Raw genomic sequence first — 17732 nt, forward strand, 5'->3', positions numbered from 1 at the left:
GCACGACAACGACATATATTCCAGTACGAGATCCTTACTTAAGTACGTATCCATACGTGTCGAACAAGGTACGCAGTCTTAATGAATCAATAGTCATATTATAGAAAGAGGAGGCTTCTCCATTAGTTTCATCTTCTACATTATCCACCTCTAAGATTCTAGAGGTACTATGCAACAGACACGCTCCGCATCAAGAAGTATTACAACATTTACCTCATCGCCCGCTTACTGTCATGACACAAATATCTGTAGGTGGTGACACATAGGTCGCCATGACGTATACAGGAGTGCCGTCACCACGAAAGAGAACGACATTCGGCCAAATAAGACGAGACATAAAGGCCGTTCTATTAATCAGGCGGAATTACGACGGTCTGAACTTGGGTTTTACAGGGCATCGTCTGTCACAACTGAACCAGGGATCCCGCCAGACTGACTGCTGAGTCGGCTTATCGGCTGTAATTCACTACCCGCTGATAAGTGGAATAGCAGTGATGTTGCTTTGTTTCAGGCCTGAACTTCGAGGTAGCTGATGGGCGAGTTGCCAAGCATGACGACAAACGTTGATTGGTATGACGTTGAACCTTGTTATCCTCCATTGAGGCTGTCAAGGGCGACGCGACTCATGCCATAAGTAGAACGAACCAGCCAAGGGTAACGCGTCTCTGCGTGTAACTGAGCGGACTGCCCAAATAGTTTCTCCATACAGACACTATTTACCTTACGGGGCGGGCCGGATGTGGTCTGGAGAAACGCAGCACCTTATTCCTATGCCTTGAAACCAGGCTCTCAGCAGCACTTGCTGCGTTTTACCACGAATGATATGCAGGCCGAGGTTTCCGAGCACATGCACAATCAGTCATCACACGACTCGGTCGTTCCCCTTTGGGACAGCATCAGCCTTGACCCATCTGAACAGCTTACCGTTACCAAGTTGCGGGGGCGGAGCCCGACTGGTTCGGATGGTGCTTGCTTGTCTTTGGTGTAGATGTAGGCTCGTGGTGAGGCCTATGTCCGATCAGGTCCGGACCTGGGGTAAGCACAATCTTAGCTCCGGATGTTTATATGGGACCGTTGATACGCTTTCCGTCTGCCGCGAGATTACCAACATCAACATGACTTAGGTAGAGTAGGGCGTGTACGAGAAAGTGAAGAAGGTTGAGTCTAGGGCAATGGCAACAAAGTCTGCACGTGAATTCCGAGGCTGTCGATGCAGTTGACTGATTGTCAAACATAGCAGAAACTTAATGGTGCTACTAAGACCGTGCTGCTGCCGATGCGCAGTGCTAGTTCTTCTCCAGGTTCATCATCCGTTGTCAATAGTGGAGAGAAGCTTCCGCCGGAGGGAAGAAGCCTGGGATGGTTGCGCTAATCTTAATAGGGGAGTACTGTTGGCTGTGAGAGTCCGGGTAATGGTCGGATCTCATCAAGGGCAGTACTGGAGCGGATGTGACTTTGTCAGACGGATGACTATGAGTGATGCCGGGAAAAGACGGAGGTCGGCAATGTCTTCCTCTCTGAGCGATGTGGAGGGATGGGCGTGAAATCGGGTCGATCCCGGAGTCCGACAGAAAGCTATAAAAATGAATTGGTCCGACTGGATGCTAGATCACCAAGAGCCGGGGTTTTCAGGCTCAGGCTGACGCACACAGTTCCGATAGAGCGGGTGTGGTGCGGGTTGCAGGGCCGAGCAGCGCTAGATGGACTGGGCTCGGCCGGGTGTGGTTTTTACGGGCGGTGCGTTTCTCGCGTTGCGCAGCGTCTGCTTGGCTGCGCGAAGGGTGAAGGGCGGTACGTAAGATTTGACTGTGGGGGTTGCCTCTAATGCTGATGAGCGTAGCCTTGTTGGGGTAAAGTGATTTGGCGAGTTTGACGAGTCGCGTTGATTAGTGTTTCCTGTCCCGTTTTCGAATTCGCGTTCGTATTGTGGATACGGCAGACATATTAACAGACGAGCCAGCGCAATCTCGACAAGAGGTATCCGTATTGTGTACTGTAAGGTAGTTGGCATGCACGCTCGAGGCAAGACCAGGCGTCCAGAACACCCAATGGTCAACAGCTTTGTTGAAGTGTCTGCTGCCGCTGCTGGGTGACATTCCAAACTGGATTGGAAGTTGAGAGACCCTATTGCGTCTTTGCATCGACATTTGGCGACAATTGGGACTGGATGATGGATGCCTTCATCCTTGTACCTCCCGGAGTTGCTGCCGCCTGCCGCCTGTGAATAGCCGCCACTTAGGGTGGTCACATCAGTGTGATGATGCGCCAAATTTGGCACTTGGGGTTGCTGATGGAACACATGCCGGACAGTAGCGACGGATCCGGGGTATCGGTATTGGGCCGTGATCGCGTGTAGGTATCTTTTTGTTCAAGCGTCACCACACGCATCGGGGAATCAGAAACCTCGGCCCATCGTGATCCAACACTACCAATGTCGATCTCAGCCGCCGACATCTATCACAGTATCTAAATCGGCCAAAGTCACGACGGGTGGTGGTATCCCGAGACCACGGAGCCGCCATGAAATTCCTCGGGAAGAGACGCCCGTGACGACATGGACGATGCAGAGCAAGTGGCGGGATCGGACTCGGTGTTCGTCCCCGATGGTGGGATGTTGGTAACGGCTGAAGTCTCAAGGTAGGGGCTGTTCCTAGAGAGCTTTCTACACTAGACCACTCCCTGACTTCCTATTCCGCTCGTCTGGTGTAAGGGCGGGAGGCTCTTGTGAACGAAGGTCCTGGCTTGTGACTACTTTAGCCTTGACGTGGTAGGTAGTCAAACGTCGCTTAGGACGAAAATTAGATGGTCGCGGTGTTGGGAGTAGGGACGAGTCAGCAGACGGACGACAGGCTCTGAGCTCAGAGGGACAACTCAAAGTCTGAAGTCTATTGTTTACTCTTTCAGTAGTGAGACTTCGCTAAGACGTTGTCTCGCGGCGGCTGCTGTTAATACCTAGTCTGGCGTTGCTCGCTGCCGTCATGCCATGTGGATTGCGTGACCCGGCGAAGACTACAAGGGGAAGAATGTGCCGTGGATCTCGGAGTACTGGTGCAGCCCGCCCGGTAGACCATGACGGTCGGAGTGGATGACTCCAGTCGGAACCGGGAGACAGATCTCGGACGAAGCTGATTAATCTAATCTGGACGGGTCTACTTTGTGGAGTAGTCTGTGTTGCGCTGAAGGCTAGAAAGTACTGCATTTCTTGTTCGAAGTCTGTGATGTTGAAGCGCCCACTGACCCTTGGGCCCTGAGCCGGTGGGCGAGGCATGTGGGAATCTGAGAGACGCAGATCTGGCGGACAGGTTTTCGGTTGGGCGGCGGGCCAGGGCCCAGGGGTGGGTGCGTTTGCCGTAAATCGTCGTATATCGGCTGTGCTGATCGCCCAGTTGGAACGGGCTGCGACGTGGCCAGGATCGGGCCAAGGCGCATCTTTTCCGAAGAGTGCGCGAGGATATTTACTACCCTGAGTTCGAACTGCTTGTTTGTCTTTCTGCTGTGTCCATAGGGTTAGACGTGTTCAAAGCATTGGTTTCTGAGCGTGCCATCATACCGGAACATGTCGATGGATAGGTCTCAGGCACAAAAGGCTTACTGCGAACTTCAAGCTCCAGGGTAATTGGTAGCATAGTAATCACCAGGTGCGTGTAAGATTGGATTATCGATAATGAATTAGTTGGTGAGACGAATTTCTCACGTCAAGAATGTCTGTAGGTGCGGACTTGTGGTGTCGTGGACGTCAAGCGTTTTCGGTGGCCGGTGACGGATGGCGAGTCCCGGCAGGCGCAGGCGTACCGTGTGGGTTCAGTCGGGAGAAAGCAGGAGCCACCTCACATCGCTAGGCTCACCTGCGGACCTGCCGCCTGCGGGTTGTCGGGGTGCTCGAAGAACCCGAGACAGGCAAGCACCACGCTTCTGTGGCTGCCTCGCTTGCGGCTCGTTGGCGACCACCCCTTTTTTGTGGTCAAGCGAGCGGTACGTATCGATGAGTGGCGCCCTACTAGCTCCATGTCAAATTTCCAATTGGACGCTGAGCGGGTCTTGCTGCTTCTTCAATGGGCCATCGCGGGGGTACGTACTCTATGAGTGGGGCCGCCCGAGGGAGCGGGAACTTGTGAACTCTGGCAATCTTGGAAAGAAGGCACTTTGCGTCTGCGAGAGGAGGCAGCTGCTTGTCCAATTGGCAACCACGATTCACGAATGAACCAAATGAGAAGAGACAGGTACGAATGCCGCAGGAGCCCAATGGGGGATGCTCCCTCCTTCATTCTTAGTGGTCCCTGTGGACATCGTTTTTGCTGGTGCTCCGCTCGTATGAAAATCCGTAAATCGAACAGGGCCAAGACTTAAGACTCGCTCACTACTGCATTGCTGACTGTGACTGTCAATGAACTGCAAAGTTGTTTGCTTTGGTAATATTCCATGTACGTACCTCAACCAGGTGGAAAAAGGAGTCTTGATCACACCCGATAGCAGGGCTGTGCCAGTCTCTCCTGCCATCCATCCAACCTGTCGTGGATACCCACACCCTCATTCAAGGGAACCTTCTCTCACCTTGTTGTCAGTACATTTTGAGCAGCCTCATTGGGTGATTATCGGGCTGATAGGGCGTTTCGAGGGGCAACCCGAGTCAATTACGCTGTGCCTGTCATGATGCTGGGAAATGGAGGGGAAACAAGCTCAGATTGATGCTTACAAAATACTTGTGATACTCATAGAGTTCAGGGTGACAGGATGGGCAGTCTTGGACGGACAGTTGGAGTTTCAAGAGTGCGAGACACCTTTGCTTCGTTGTTCGTTGCCCTATTTACGCCATGGATATCCGTGATGAGGTGAGATTGGCAAGCCTGCACAGCCTGCCATACTATGCTGCTGGCATTGGGTTGCTGTTGTTGGTGTTATCCGACATGACATGTCAATTGTGCCCCAGGATTGAATGCAGCCTGCAGCAGCTGCTGTGTCCGTGGTGTATGCAACTGCAAATGCAGGGAAATGGTAACCCGTAGATGGCGTGTTACAGTTCCGAATGGAGGGCTAAACTCCCTGGCGGCTGGCGTCTCCATCTCTCGATCTGCTACCCAAATGGTATTGCTTGCGCCGGGAACGGGCAATTGGTATCATGGCCTCGGGAATTGACAAGATGCCGATGGGGACCAAGGATTCAGTCTCGCAGGGCATTGTTCCGGGCCCCTGCTGCGACTTGATTGCTGGATCTCAGGATGACAGAGACATACAGACGTTTCTTTCTCCGTCCCTTTTTTGTCTGGGCCGGTGAGACGGTATACCAAGACCCTGTGTTTCCAGTCATACCTGTATCTGTATGGGTGCTAGTCTGGGGTGGATCGAAAAATCAATCTGTGTACCATTGTAATATCGGACTTGAAATGTCTTACGGCCGACTTTGCGGTCTTGTGTCCGACTTTCAATGTCAGCATTGCGGACGTTGTATACTAGATATTGCGGACTGTATGTGGCGGTAAAAGCTTCTCGAATATGGTTAAGGTATGGTTGTTTGTTGGTCCCGCTCAAGAAAACCCCCCGCACATCAGGTGAACGGGGCGGCTATGAGTCTATGAGCCTAGAGTTCGTCATTAACTCTGCGCCGTACAGGCTGGACCCTGACTCTCGGTGATGGTGAGAAGTTTCGTGGTGTATGTAAAGCCGGCGCTGAATATCTACAGAGAATGGCGAGCTTGGTGCTTCTCAGCGCCGACTGTGTTGGACCGAATAACACGTGGCAGCGGACCAATTTCGACGGTGCTTACGCCCCTGTTGGCGGAGTTTGGACGCTGGCAAATGCGCTCAAACGGTCAGAGTCATCTGCCAAGTCGAGGCTGAAGTAGTGATGGAGTGATGTTTAGCCAAAGTCCGCAAACTTAGAAGTATTTGCGCAAGAAAACACCTCATCCGCACCTGCTTGAAATGCATCTGTCACAGGGTGCCGACCGTCGACTCGGCGGACGTGGTGGGTTCTTCCTGGCGGATTAGCACCACGCCTTCCATGGAACTTTACTTTGGTAGGTACTGCGAAGTGTACCTGCGCATTTCAAAGTTCAACAGAGTGAGAGAGAGAGAAGGAGCGGAGGGCTAGAGAAGGGAGCTAGGGGTTCTGGAGACTTTGTGGGCCCCGTCGAGCGCGTCATCCTCGCTACGGGACAGAACTCTACGCAGTAGAGACCTGAGTGAGAAAGAGGGACGGCGGTACTGCGGTACGTACCTCGTATCTTTGAGCTGCAAGCTTCGTATCTTTTGTTGTGTTGCCGCGTGGGAAGGTACATCACCCGTCGCATTTTCCCTTCCATCCATCTGGCATCTGGGCCAAGCCAAGCAATGGAAGAAGGTCCCGCAATCGTATCCCTGCCGGGCAGGTACGTACTGGCCAACGTACGGCGAGCCAGCGGACATCCTTTTCAGGACGTTTCGATTTTCTGACCTTGGCCCCATTGGACCTGGAGACTTTTCGGTGCATTCTGTGGAGGGTATTCACTCTGCTGTTGTTGGCTGGCCTTTGCCTTGCGGAAGTCGCTACCTACCTAGGTACCTTACCTAGGTACCTTACCTGGGGTGGTGGTGGGTGGGCATTTTTTGTTTTATTTTATTCCAGTTGCTTTGTTTTGTTATTTTTCAATATCCTTCTTCTGGCTAAACTGGAAAGCACCTACTCATTTGCCTGCCCCATGCTTACCCTCCCGGCCCAGCTCCATTCCGTCCCATCTTTCCCACCGGGGCGTGCTCCTTGACGCTGTGTGTACTTCGTCCGCCGTCAGGTACCTCACTTGTCTTTCATCCTGGTCACCCCGAACTGCTGGGATCTTCTTCTTTAATTCTCGTAGCCCTCCCACCACCACCTTCATCTGAGGTGCTTCTTTTACCCCTTCCTCTTCCGTCACCTTCGACGTCTTCTCTCCTTTCCTCCTCACTTCCTTTTTTTCGCGTCGGTCCTTTAATCAATACCTCCTCTGCCAGTCTATATGTCTGGTTGGACCCTTAGTACCTAATACCGAAGATAATTAAGTGACCGCGCCGTCGTGGAATCGACGCTGCGAAGAGAGCAAGACGCAGGATCCTCACATCTGTGTCGAGCGGGTGGTGGCTTGTACACCCAGCAAAACCAACGGCATTACCGACTAACAAGCGCGACTTCTCGATAATTTGGGATCGCGGTTGAGTCCGTCCCCTACGAATATCTGCCAACATGGCTTTCGCCGGGATGGCTTCCATTCCCAACTACGACAGCACGGCACAGACGTCTGGCGTTCCTATCAGCTCGGCCCGCAGCAACCATCACGACGAGGAGGATATCGCTGCTGCCAACCAGAACACCGTCGATACCGCCGCCACATCAATCACCGAGGTAGCGGGAAGCGACAAAGCCCCCAAGAAGTCCTCGGCCCCTTTCGATAGCGACAAAATCTCCGCCGAGGGTGAAGATGAGGATTCCGAGATGGAGCGCCGCCACTCCTTGGTGCAGTCGCTTGCCCGCAAGTACTCCCACGCCTCGGCTACCGGAACCGTGAGAGGGAACCCCTTCTTCGCCGATGAGACGTCGCCTCTGAACCCGAACTCACCCGACTTTAATGGCCGTGCTTGGGCCCGCGCCATGGTCGACCTCGTCCAGCAGAACGGCGCTTCCTTCCGTACCTCTGGTGTCGCTTTCCAGAATCTCAACGTCTTTGGCTTCGGCCAGGCCACCGACTACCAAAAGGATGTTGGAAACATCTGGCTTAGTGTGGCTGGTCTCGCGCGTAAGCTTACCGGTGGAGGTGGAAAGACCAGAATCGACATTCTTCGCAACTTTGACGGTCTTGTTCGCAAGGGCGAGATGTTGGTTGTCCTGGGTCCTCCTGGTTCTGGTTGCTCGACTTTCTTGAAGACTATCGCGGGTGAGACTAACGGTCTCTACACTGACGATAGTTCCTACTTCAACTACCAAGGTAAGTGGCGTCAAAGTCCGAGATCAGGCTTGCAGGGGTTCACCGTGGCTGGCGTCGAGTTTACTCCCTCGCCGCAAGACACTGCAACCGCCACCTGGTGTAACATCGTGTAAATCGTAAGGTGCTAACAGGGTCCAGGAATGACTTCCAAGGAGATGCACACCCAGCATCGTGGTGAGGCCATCTACACGGCCGAGGTGGACGTCCACTTTCCTCAACTGTCTGTTGGTGACACTTTGACATTCGCCGCCCGCGCTCGCCAACCCCGCCAGCTTCCCGAGGGTATTAGCAGCAACGACTTCGCCCAGCACCTGAGAGACGTCGTTATGGCCATGTTCGGTATCTCGCATACCGTGAACACTCGCGTTGGTAACGAGTATATCCGCGGTGTTTCGGGTGGTGAACGCAAACGTGTCACCATCGCCGAGGCAGCCCTCTCTGGAGCTCCTCTGCAATGCTGGGACAACAGTACCCGTGGTCTGGATTCTGCCAACGCCATCGAATTCTGCAAGACCCTCCGTCTGCAAACCGAGCTTTTCGACAGCACAGCTTGCGTGTCCATCTACCAGGCTCCCCAGAGTGCCTACGACCTCTTCGACAAGGTTGCGGTCCTGTATGAGGGTCGCCAGATCTTCTTCGGCAAGGCCACCGATGCCCGGCAATACTTCATTGACCTTGGATACGATTGCCCTGCCCGTGCCACCACCCCCGATTTCCTGACTTCCATGACGAGTCCTCAGGAGCGTCACGTTCGCCCCGGCTGGGAGAACAAGGCGCCCCGTACCCCTGACGAGTTTGCTACCGCCTGGAAGAACAGCGCCAACTACACCGCCCTGCAAGCTGAGATTGAAGAGTACAAGCAGACTCACCCTCTCAACGGCCCCGATGCCGAGGCTTTCCGTGCCTCGAAGAAGGCCCAGCAGGCCAAGGGTCAGCGTGCCAAGTCTCCCTTCACTTTGTCTTATGCCCAGCAGATCAAGCTTTGCCTCTGGCGTGGATGGAGACGCCTGATCGGTGATCCCAGCATCACTGTCGGTTCTCTCATCGGAAACGTCGTCATGGGCCTCATTATTGGAAGTGTCTTCTACAACTTGCAGCAGGACACCCAGAGTTTCTTCCAGCGCGGTGCGCTCCTCTTCTTCGCCCTGCTCATGAACGCCTTCTCCAGTGCCCTCGAGGTAAGTTCTAGAACTGTTTGGCGTTGAAAGGTTGTAATAGCTAACCTGAAACTAGATTCTGACCCTCTACGCTCAACGACCGATTGTCGAGAAGCACTCCCGTTATGCCCTGTATCACCCGTCTGCCGAAGCCGTTGCGTCCATGCTGTGCGACATGCCGTATAAGGTCATGAACACAATCGTCTTCAACCTGGTCCTATACTTCATGACGAATCTGCGACGCGAGCCCGGAGCATTCTTCTTCTTCCTTCTGATGTCCTTCTTCACGGTCTTGACCATGTCAATGATTTTCCGAACCATTGCTTCGTCGTCTCGAACCCTGTCGCAAGCCATGGTGCCCGCCGCCATTCTCATCCTGGATCTCGTCATCTTTACTGGCTTCGTCATTCCCATCGACTACATGTTGGATTGGTGCCGATGGCTCAACTACCTCGATCCTCTGGCATACTCTTTCGAGTCCCTCATCGTCAACGAATTCCACGGTCGCAACTTCGCCTGCTCGGAAAGCCAATTCGTCCCCAGGTCTGACATTCCCGGCTACGCTAATCTCCCATCCGCCCAGCGTGTGTGCAGTGCCGTCGGTTCCGTTGCTGGTCTTGACTATGTCAGCGGCGACGACTACGTTGGTTCTGGATTCCGCTACTCGTATGCCAACCGCTGGCGCAACTTTGGTATCCTCATCGCCTTCATGCTTTTCTTCCTGATGACCTACATGGTTACGGCAGAGTTAGTCTCGGAGAAGAAGTCCAAGGGAGAAGTCCTTGTGTTCCGTCGTGGACACAAGCCCGCTGCCCTCAACGAGAAGCACACTGATGACCCCGAGGACATCCGCGTCGGACCCGTTACCACCGCTGACCGTGCCCGCATCAACGAGAAGAACGATGGTCTCATTGAGGAACAAAAGTCCACCTTCCACTGGAACGACGTCTGCTACGAGGTCCAAATCAAAAATGAGACGAGACGCATTCTGGATCACGTCGATGGCTGGGTGAAGCCTGGTACTTTGACTGCCCTCATGGGTGTGTCAGGTGCTGGCAAGACCACGCTTTTGGACTGCTTGGCTGACCGTACCTCTATGGGTGTCATCACTGGTGAAATGCTGGTTGACGGTTACCATCGCGATGCTTCTTTCCAGCGCAAGACCGGTTACGTCCAACAGCAAGATTTGCACCTGCAGACCACTACTGTCCGCGAGGCTCTCAACTTCTCTGCCCTCCTTCGTCAGCCCGAGCACGTCCCGAGACAAGAGAAGCTCGACTACGTTGAGGAGGTGATTAAGCTTTTGGATATGGAAGAGTACGCCGACGCCGTGGTCGGTGTTCCTGGAGAAGGTCTCAACGTTGAGCAACGTAAGCGTCTGACTATCGGTGTCGAGCTGGTTGCGAAGCCTCCTTTGTTGCTCTTCGTTGATGAGCCCACTTCCGGTCTTGACTCTCAGACTTCCTGGGCTATTCTCGACCTTTTGGAGAAGTTGACCAAGAGTGGCCAGGCTATTCTCTGCACCATTCATCAGCCTTCTGCCATGCTTTTCCAACGTTTCGATCGTCTTCTTTTCCTCGCCAAGGGTGGCCGCACTGTCTACTTCGGCGACATTGGCGAGAACTCCAAGGTCATGACTTCCTACTTTGAGCGTATGAGCGGTATGACTTGCCCTCATGACGCCAACCCGGCCGAGTGGATGTTGGAGGTGATCGGTGCTGCTCCCGGATCCCACACCGACGTCGACTGGCACCAGGCCTGGCGCAAGTCTGAGGAATTCCAAGGCGTCCAGGCCGAACTGCAGAGACTCAAGGACGAGCGCGGTGTTCAGACCCCTGCCACCCACGACAAGGGCAGCTATCGCGAATTTGCTGCCCCTTTCTTCGCCCAGCTCAAGGAGGTTACCCACCGTGTCTTCCAACAGTACTGGAGAACCCCCTCGTACATCTACGCCAAGGCTGCGCTTTGCACCCTGGTCGCTGCATTCATCGGTTTCGTTTTCTTCAAGGCTCCCAACACCCAGCAGGGTCTCCAGAACCAGATGTTTGCCATCTTCAACTTGCTCACCGTCTTCGGCCAACTCGTCCAGCAGACCATGCCTCACTTTGTCATTCAACGTTCCTTGTACGAAGTGCGAGAGCGACCATCCAAGGTCTATGGGTGGAAGGTTTTCATGCTCAGCCAGATCATCGTCGAACTTCCCTGGAACACCCTCATGGCTGCCATCATGTACTTCTGTTGGTACTACCCCGTCGGCCTGTACCAGAACGCCATTCCCGCCGATCAGGTTACTGAGCGTGGTGCGCTGATGTTCTTGTACCTGCTCGTCTTCCTGCTGTTCACATCGACTTTTACCGACTTCATTATCGCTGGATTCGAGACCGCTGAGGCTGGTGGCAACATTGCCAACTTGCTCTTCATGCTTTGTCTCATCTTCTGCGGTGTGCTCGCCAATCCCGACTCCATCCCTCGCTTCTGGATCTTCATGTATCGTGTATCGCCATTCACGTACATTGTTTCAGGCATGTTATCCACGGCTGTAGCCAACACAGAGGTTGTCTGTGCTGCCAACGAGTTCCTCCACTTTGATCCTCCCTCAGGACAAAGCTGTGGAGCCTTCCTCGAGAACTACATCGCGGCTGCTGGCGGATACCTTCGCGAGCCCAACGCCACCACCGACTGCCAGTTCTGCACCATCCAGGACACCAACGTCTTCCTGGCGAGCGTCAAGAGCGACTACAACGATCGCTGGAGGAACTTTGGCATTGCCTGGGTCTACATCATCTTCAACATCTTTGCCGCCCTGGGCTTATACTGGTTGGCGAGAGTACCGAAGAAGGGTGGCCTATTTGGCAAGAAGAAGACTGAGTAAGGGCGTCTTGACAACAAAAGTTTTTCTTTATACGAAAAGGATGAGAAGAAAATGAGAGCAAATGACACAAAATGTGGGAGGGACCATGTGTGTATGAGCTAGCGAGCTGTTTAGAAAGGAGAGCTCGGGTGCAAACCTGGAGAACGTGTTTTGAGAGTCTCTGTCATTACAGCTTGATGCTTCTGTATGGCATTTGTCCACACCTTCTGGAGGACTGGTGAAATATCCATGTCATGTGTAATTTGTTGATATCCTGCATTCGAGATACTGTAGAGACAGTACTCTCCCCATTCTCCTTATTGTTACTCTTAATAGATACCTAGAATCAAGACTTTTTGAACGAATGAGTCCGTCCTTCCCTACATGCGACCTGTGCCAAGAGACGGATGATGCATGCGTGTAGGATAGCCTGTGGAGGTGTCAAGAATGCAGTGAAGGCGACTAATGATGCAAGCTTCGGAGCAAGATTGTTTTGTCATCAGCTCGCACATGCTACATGAAGCGGCCGCCCTCATCTACAACCTCCGTGAAAGTTGGAGGAAGGAGAATAAAATCTGCCCCGCCGTCCTCCCTCTGCGTGAGTTAGAAGTGCAGTGTAGAGACTTTGCGCTTTGGAGAAATGCAAAAATGCGTCGTCGGGTTTGACGATGGGCTTATCACTTGCCAGCCGTGAAGGCCAGGTACTCAGGTAGCGTGTACAACTGACTGAGCAGCTGGGGGTTCGTTTTCTGTAGGTAAAAGTGGAGAATTCCATCATTATGGACATTCGTTAATTGGAACACCGTCCGTACGCCAACGTTGACAACTTCCCATGCGGCCAGCACTACCAGCTGCCCAAGGCCAGCCTGCTTTCCTAGTTGCATATTTTATGCCACAGTTGAATCAGGGCTGCCTACCAGGTAGAACTGGAGTACGATGACATTTAGTAGATCTCTCGAAGACCGAGAGGGTGTCGAAGTCACATAATAACCTTAGGCGTCGAAGGCCAAGTTGACTCGAATACAACGCTCAACCACCCATGCGAAGCTTGTTATCTTTTCGAGAGCATTTCACCTCCCTCGGGAAGGTTTCTTCATAAGGTATGGTGGACTTAGTAAGGTGATGCCTACATATGCACATGTCCTCTTATGAGAAGGCGAGGTCCTGTTAAGGCAGAATTAAGATGCTCTGAAGAGGTCATCAGGTTGCAACCCCAGAGGGCCCTTTGTGGCTTGAAGACTCCTATCAGGCTGATCTGTTGGATGGTAGCGAGACCTTCTGGAGCGGCCAAAAATGCAGTGAATGGTTTCCTGACACCAGATCTGGTTTAGTGACCTTGGCATGTGACCCTACGGATCTATCCTCATACTCATTCGCTCAAAAGGCTCTCTTCAACTCTCATCTCGTCATCGGTGTTCTAAATAAACCCCACGCCGTGAACTTCTCCACAGCCATCGCATCCCGTCTCACTTGCTACAGTCACCCTGCGCTCCAACAGTATACGTAGCCCCCCGGATATCATTCGATCCAGGCGTCCCCTTAGCTTGACTGCGAGCATCCTCTATAGTGAAAGTGCCCGCGAGGAAATCGTTCAAGTTCGCCGAGGTGTTGATGCCGTTGACCCGGTCAATGACGTGGCACTGCTCGTTTTGGCAGCAGCATTGCGGTGTGCCTACGAAATTGGGGCTGCCTCCGGTGATGGCGTCCGGGTCTCTGAAGATTTGGAAGGTTTTGCACTTTTTTAATTGTCTTTCGGCTGAAGAAGCTGGTGAGTTTGTGGGTACGGGTGAGGAAAAGTCTAGATTTACGTACTCAGGTCTCTGCTTGGTAGGACTGAAGAGGCGACTAGGGTGGCGGCGATGAGCGGGAGGATGTAGGTGCACTTCATTGTTGAAGGAATGTTATAATTTCAATTCGCAAAAGGTTGGCTTCAAAGATAGACTTGAGGGAATGACTTATGGAATGGACTCGAGAGATGGACTTGAGAGGTTAACTTGAGAGATGGACTTAAGAAGCGAGTATCACCTTCCATCGTGAGAAGGTTCAGTCAGATGAGACTTTTATATACACTCGGTTTATTCAAATCCTGAGATGCATCGTTGCCCTTTCGCTCGTAAGCCCGACGGCGTTCATCATTTGGAATCGTCATCTCATCCCAGGCCGCTTGGGAAGCTCGGATGATAGATCCAGACTCGAGTCAAACTGCAAGGGTTTGCCAGCTAAGAAATTGACTCGACGACATACTAAAAGTCTTCTGAAAGCTTGATTCCCGGAAAGTCGGAAGAGCGTGCTTATTTAAGGTTCAAGGCAATGCACAAGAGATGACAATTTTTATCTGCCTACCACGTTCCTGAGAAGCGACTAAATTGTGCACGTTCAGCAAGCTATCCGGTGTTAGACCTCCGATGAGAAGAACCCCAGAGAGCAGAGCCACGATGATTCCAGGACGATGGTAATAAGATTTTGACTATTGTTGCAGATGCTCATGTACGCGTACGGATCTCATCATTCCAGGAACACTAACACAGGCGTTCCGGCCAGATTTGGCCACCTTTCCCCAATTGGTGTACAAGCACCAGAGTATTCGTCTCCCATATGGTTTGACGTGTGATGTTCGATGTAATTAGTGCAAAACCCGAGGGACTGAATTTTCGTGTTCGTCCATTCTCTATTGGTACGAGTCTTACATAGAGTACTACAGTTCCAGGGATTAGGGACCATGTGGAAAGTCTCCGATGGGCCGAACACACCATAATTCACCCTACTCGGCTGTTGCCGCCTTGGTCAGAAGTCAAAGCAATTTCATCGGAAGGAATTGAGTTGCCGTTCATCCGTAGGGGCTTGAAGTGCGAATTGGTAGTGCAAAAAAACGTCCATGAGTCGAAAGTGCATTGTCCAAGCCGCGTAAGGGACTGCGACGTGTGGGAACAGCCGCAGCACCATGAAAAGGATGGACTACTTACTTGATTGCATACAAAGCTTGAAATTGACTTTGAGAAAACTTCTGAAGCTAGTAACACCATGAGTCGTTCGTAGCAAGAGTGTCTTGATAACAAGTGGGCATTGAGACTTGACTCGAAAGTCCGACGACCCGACCTAGTTAACCCATGAGTACCCTGGACTCTTCTGAAAATTAGTGCTTCATAAATGAACATGTCGCTGAGACAATTAGCTTGGTCTCTGTGCAGCTGGCTGTGTCAGGTCCACCTTCTCAGCTTTGCAGTTTCTGAAGTGCGACCTGGGGCGGGGTAAAGGTGCAATGAACTTCAACATTGGCAGTGGGACATACGGCACCACTAGTGTTGCCAATGCTGCTAGGCCCTCTATGTAAAGCTCCTCAACCGCTGTGATCCCCTTTTTGGGGGTCAAAAAATTGCAGTGAAGCACGAGTAATTTGGCCTCAATTTGCCGCCATGGTGGCGGGAGATTGGGAGTGTCCCAATAAGGGACATCGGATGAAGGAGAAGCCCTCGGGGGGAGCTAAAGTTGCAGTGAAGAGTCGCCACATGCCGCCTGATAGTGATCTGGCGACCTACATTGGCGCCGTCGATGCGCGGCTGAGCGACATTGACTTGCATCACAGTCAGGAATGAATGAGGCTCGCAAAATGTCGCGGACAGGATGGGGTATCTGAGTCTAGAACAGGTCTGCTTCTGTAAACAACCTGGATTATGGTGCGTCTATTCTTACTCTCTGTTTTGGAGCTTCAGATAAGAACATGAAGTTAACCAACAACGAAGACATTGTTAATACTAGTCGAGAATATCACACACCCCCTGTCAAGCGGATTACTGAATAAATGGGAGCATTTCCTCGAACATAAATGATCCTTTTGGAGAGGCATGATCGTCATCAGTTTTGGAGGTCAGTTATCCACAAGCGCGCTCAGTCATACTGATCTAGACCATGACGGGAGACTCAAGATGAAGACATTGAAAGAAATCCTATTTATGAGCTGAATGTATACTTCTATCTGATTTAGCCAAATCCCGAAAGTCACCGTATGCGCCCCTCCCAGTGACATCCCTCTATTATCCTTTCTCAAGAAGATAGCTAGATTATTATCATCACAAAGAAGAGTGCCTCTAGCTTCTCAAGCTAGATATCCTTGACTAGGTGGAGAAGAAATCATAAAACAAATCGTAGCTAGATGATCAAGCAGATACAATAGACTTTGCAATCTCCTGGACCAAAGCCTTCACCTCCTCGGTCGAGTGCTCCTTCAGACCCAATAGGTCGTTCTGCACGCTTTCGTAGCCGGGCTTCGCCTCCTCAGTCTGCGAGGCGCGAATAATGTATCCCAGCCATACCCACTCGTCAAAGATACCCTCAGAGAGAGCCTTGTCTGACTTAGCCTGCACGTCTGCCGTATTCTCCTCTGAAATTGCCCAGCCATCGGCGCCCGTCACTCCCTGCGCGGCCTCCACAATCTCGCGCTTTGTCAGCTTTCCGTCGTGAATGCGAACCGTCTGGTTCTTCGTCGCATCGGGGTTTCTCAGTACGCCAACAACAGCCTTTCCGACAGTCGAAAGCCTCGTCACACTAATGGGAAATGAGCCTCCGTTGTAGATGGTGGCCTTCTTGCCAGCCACGTCGGCAATGAAGCCGACATTCAGACCCCAGTCGAGGAAGAGGTTGTTATAGATGAACGTGTACGACAGGCCCGTCTCTGACGCTCGCTTCTCGAGGAGGTCCTCGATCTTGACCTTGTCGGCGAATACCGGTAGTGTACGAGCGAGGGGGTTCTGCAGGTCACTGCCGAACTCTGAAGGAATGAAGCGAGTGACGCCCGCGTCGATGGCGCCCTCGATCACCGTCTCCTGGAGAGAGAGTCCAGCTGATCCAATGGTGCTGACGACGGCTTCTTGGCCCTTGAGCGCGTCCGCAATGGCGGTCTTTGATGAGAAGTCGACGGCGACTTCTTTGACTTTCGATGAGAGTTCCGTGGGGAGCTTTCCTGTGGTGCGGGAGAGCACAGTAACCTCGAGACCGGCGTCGACGAGCTCTTTGAGAACAGCCGTGCCTAGGGAGCCAGCAGCCTAGTATCTGTGAGCAGCTGATTAAACATTTGGATCTTACAGGACTTACGCCAATGTGAGCAATACGGGTCAGAGAGGGCATTTTTGCGTTGAATAGTTGAGACAGAAATAGAGTTGATACCCAGCAGTCTTAATCGAGTGGAATTGGTTGTGGTTGAGAGATATCGTCTTGTTATTCTATGGTGTATAGCCAAGTAGCCCAGAAGAAAGTGCGAATAACAGCTCTCATATGTAGTTGGAAATAAGGTTCCGAGTCATAACCTTGGTATCGAGATTATTGATGTTCCGCAAACGATCGTGGCGTTATTCGAGCCGTGAAGTAGACCGGATGTATTTTGGTTCCGGACTTCTAGAAGGCTTACTGCGAATCGGAAGCAAAATGGTTTTTTTAGCGCAGACGGACCGAGAAAAGCACCTCAACTCCGTCGAACAGAACCAAAGCAATTTGACTGCTTAAAAATCTCGGACCCAGAATGATGATAAACCTGACGGGCAGAAACCTTATCCTTACTCATAGCGAGGAGTTAGGTTATGCTTAAAAGTAAGACTTCCCTCCTACTCTCAGTCATGGGCGAACGTTGCCTCTTCTGCTCCTTGTCAACGTCTATCCCTTTTCAGACTCAGCGTGGTATAGACTTAAAAGCAGGTTTGTAACAATAATGCTAGACAATCGCCTCGTTTGTTACTGCTCCTGAGAGGGTCTCATGAACTATAATTGTTGTGCGGCTGTGATTGAAGACTCCGGGGCGACGAT

General features: G+C 52.2%; 4 protein-coding genes across 4 annotated transcripts; 1 reads left to right on the plus strand and 3 right to left on the minus strand.

The window, feature by feature from the left end:
* Positions 1–3009: 3009 nt before the first annotated feature.
* On the minus strand, positions 3010–4007 carry CCOS01_12869 (uncharacterized protein; the record flags this gene model as incomplete). The annotated part of the gene is made up of 3 exons (XM_060461016.1): positions 3010–3125; positions 3195–3490; positions 3832–4007. The coding sequence occupies 3 exons, from the start codon at positions 4005–4007 to the stop codon at positions 3010–3012; spliced, it is 588 nt and encodes a 195-aa protein (XP_060308218.1).
* Positions 4008–7192: 3185 nt separating this feature from the next.
* CCOS01_12870 (ABC-2 type transporter) lies at positions 7193–11960 on the plus strand (the record flags this gene model as incomplete). Its single annotated transcript, XM_060461017.1, has 3 exons — positions 7193–7931; positions 8070–9109; positions 9165–11960. The coding sequence occupies 3 exons, from the start codon at positions 7193–7195 to the stop codon at positions 11958–11960; spliced, it is 4575 nt and encodes a 1524-aa protein (XP_060308219.1).
* A 1445-nt stretch (positions 11961–13405) lies between these two features.
* Positions 13406–13827, minus strand: CCOS01_12871 (uncharacterized protein; the record flags this gene model as incomplete). Its single annotated transcript, XM_060461018.1, has 2 exons — positions 13406–13695; positions 13752–13827. 2 exons carry the CDS (start codon positions 13825–13827, stop codon positions 13406–13408), a joined length of 366 nt encoding a protein of 121 aa, XP_060308220.1.
* A 2266-nt stretch (positions 13828–16093) lies between these two features.
* Positions 16094–17060, minus strand: CCOS01_12872 (uncharacterized protein; the record flags this gene model as incomplete). The annotated part of the gene is made up of 2 exons (XM_060461019.1): positions 16094–16978; positions 17028–17060. 2 exons carry the CDS (start codon positions 17058–17060, stop codon positions 16094–16096), a joined length of 918 nt encoding a protein of 305 aa, XP_060308221.1.
* Between the last annotated feature and the right edge of the window lie 672 nt (positions 17061–17732).

Source organism: Colletotrichum costaricense (assembly GCF_030867565.1).
Source record: "Colletotrichum costaricense strain IMI 309622 chromosome Unknown Scaffold_16.1, whole genome shotgun sequence".
Taxonomy (NCBI): Eukaryota; Fungi; Ascomycota; class Sordariomycetes; order Glomerellales; family Glomerellaceae; genus Colletotrichum; species Colletotrichum costaricense.